The sequence below is a fragment of the Penaeus japonicus genome, unplaced genomic scaffold, assembly GCF_977035675.1.
Source record: "Penaeus japonicus unplaced genomic scaffold, GWHDUDI00000001_assembly GWHDUDI00000026, whole genome shotgun sequence".
In the NCBI taxonomy this organism is placed as follows: domain Eukaryota; kingdom Metazoa; phylum Arthropoda; class Malacostraca; order Decapoda; family Penaeidae; genus Penaeus; species Penaeus japonicus.
The window spans coordinates 10,449,800-10,452,299 of record NW_028234428.1 but is presented as its reverse complement, the minus strand read 5'-3'; the positions used below and the strand labels follow the sequence as shown (position 1 = coordinate 10,452,299).

The 2,500-nt window shown below is 35.3% G+C and overlaps 1 protein-coding gene across 4 annotated transcripts in view; it reads left to right on the top strand.

Annotated features, from left to right (window-relative positions):
* Positions 1 to 2,500, top strand: part of Lam (Lamin) — a 17,871-nt gene that overhangs the window by 14,637 nt on the left and 734 nt on the right. For 3 of the 4 annotated variants that reach the window (XM_086551970.1, XM_086551969.1, XM_086551973.1), the window contains one exon: positions 376 to 1,467. In XM_086551970.1, coding sequence (XP_086408096.1) covers positions 376 to 420 — 45 coding nt within the window. In that variant the 3' untranslated portion in view covers positions 421 to 1,467. Of the gene's footprint in view, positions 1 to 375 lie in introns of all 4 variants that reach the window. The other variant, XM_086551972.1, reaches the window with a different exon arrangement.

Here is a 2,500-nt window from a genome sequence, read left to right as displayed (position 1 = left end):
TCTTTCTTTCTTTCTTTTTCTTTTTTTTTCTATTTTCTTTTTTTCTTTTCTTTTCTTTGTCACATTACTGTCACGGGATGGCAAGTGCAGACAATATTGCTTTTGCGATATTATGTTGACTTGTAACTACGGCAGTAATGTGAAAGACACAGAAGAGATTCCTTTTCAAGAAGTCAAAAAAAAAATGAACAAAAAAAAGGAACAGGTCTTGCTGGAAAAAAAACAACTTATTGAATAAAACATGTCTTTTAAGTAGCTGACAGGATGAGGTCACTTGCCAAAAAAGAAAAAAAGAAGGAATCCCCCCATTAACCCCAAAAGAATAGATTCTATCCCTTCCCCACTGACCCCAACCCCGTATGCTTTCCCTTGCAGAGAAGTGCGGACGGATCATCCCCCGAGAAGTGCAGCATCATGTGAGTGGCGAGGCGACGACGGTTAGCCCTAGGTTGCCTGATGCCTGATTGGCTCCCACCCAGTTTTACGTACAAAATGACCTCCATCCCTCTGAGCCGCACGCTTCCTGTATCAGGATGGTTTTGCCGAGTTTTGAAATAGAAAAAGGGGCCTGAGTTGATTTTTTTCTCCTTTTTTTTTCATGCACGAGTCCATTATTGTATGTTCATCTTTTTCTCTTTTCTTTTGTTTTTCTTTTGTTTTTCCCCCTTGGATTATGTAATGATATATGTGAAACTGCTGCAAGAAGTAAGATATATATATGAATATATATTTATAGATGTATCGTAAACACATTCGAGTAGATATTGTCTTTGTATCTATGTTTATACTGTACATTGAAGTCGAAAAAAGTTGATTGGCTATCGCATTGTCTAAAGGAAGTGATGTGGTTTTGAGAGGACTAGGAAACAAAGGCCAGTTATAAAATTGCTTGTTACTTAAAGACATTAGTGCTGAGCATCAGAAGCTGGATGGGGTCACCAAGGGAAAGTGCTGATAGAGAACATTTTTGTGTCGTAAAGGGATCTCACATTTTAAATGAGGAGTAAATCGCAAGCCTTTCTTTAGGGTACGGGATGATTCGGTCCTGTGCTCGTGAAGGCCAGAAGAATACAAAGGAGAATTTTGTTAAATGGATTCATTTGTTTTAACCCCCCACCCCCCCCAATTAAAAAGAGAAAAAAAAAAAGATTTAAAAAAGATAAAACCAGAATTTATATATTGGCCTGAGTTGGGTAGGTAAGTATATACCCCTTACTGTATGGAGTACATGCCAGTTCTTGAAATGGGGAACTGAGCTTGCTTACATATATATATTTTTTTTTTTTTTTTTCTTTCTTTCAGTTTAGATTTTTATTTCTTTTTTTCTTTTTTTTTCCTTTTGGTTGCTTAACAATAAAACCAAACTTTTATGGTGGTTTGTATGACAAGGTCAGAGAGTTTTGCTTCATGTGCTTATTCTTCTTGGATATTAATAAAAACTTTAAAAAAAAAAAAAAAAAAAAAAAATGACTTAACATTTTCGAAGTGCAAGCATACTAAGTATTATAAGTAAGGAGAGGAGGACAGTGTGAATTACCTGTTAAGGAGGAGGAAGGCTGCCAATTTGGGAAGGGAAGGGAAGGGAAGAGACTTGACCAGAGGAAGCAAAACACCACACTGTGAGGGTTGTACTTCTTGTCTTTAGAAATGTTATGGTTATTGATGTTATTATCATTGTTTTTATTTTTTTTTTATTTTTTTTTTAGCATTGTTATTGCAAAAGGAAACCAAATTTTGCCAACCATATTATGTTGTTTTTTTCTTATGATTATAGTATGAATATTCTTTTACAATATTTTTAGGGTATTTAAATGATTAGCCCTATTTTATTGATTTGTGCCAATAGAAATCAATGAGTCAAAGAACGGTTTATGTCCAATCTAAAATAGACGAGAGAGATGTATGTGCTATTCTCTCTCTCAAATGTTCACTGCCATTTTGTTTCCTAAATGTAAGTGGTGGCAGCTTTGTGTGGCTGACACTTGTTAAGGATACCTTGTAGGGGTTAATTGTAATGTTTTTGTTTTTCTGTATCATTTTTTTTTTTTTTTTTTTTTTTTTTTTTTTTTTCCACATAACTTCAGGTCTATTTATGTCACTTTATGTCTTTGCTTAAGGTTAAGCCCAATGATTCCTATTGTAGGTAAGATGTGGTTGTTTCTAATAGGGGTTTATTTTTTATTTCTTCAGCTATGTGGTAGGATGATTAATCCCCTCCCTGTACACACACATGCAAAAGGGAAAAAACAAGAGCTCTTGAAGGTTTATGATTTAACTTCTTTTTTTTTTTCATTGGTAATCAGAGATATAGATAGCCAAGAGAACGGGAAGGAAAATCTCGGAAAATAGAGAGGGGGGAAAAAGATGATTTTTAAAATTATTTTTAAGTTCGTGATGATGACCTGATTCTGCCCGTCTGAGCCTTGGACCACGTGACCACCCAGGAAATTTGCAAACGAGTGGGCACGACAAGGCTCAGGGAGGTTGATGGCCTCTTTAA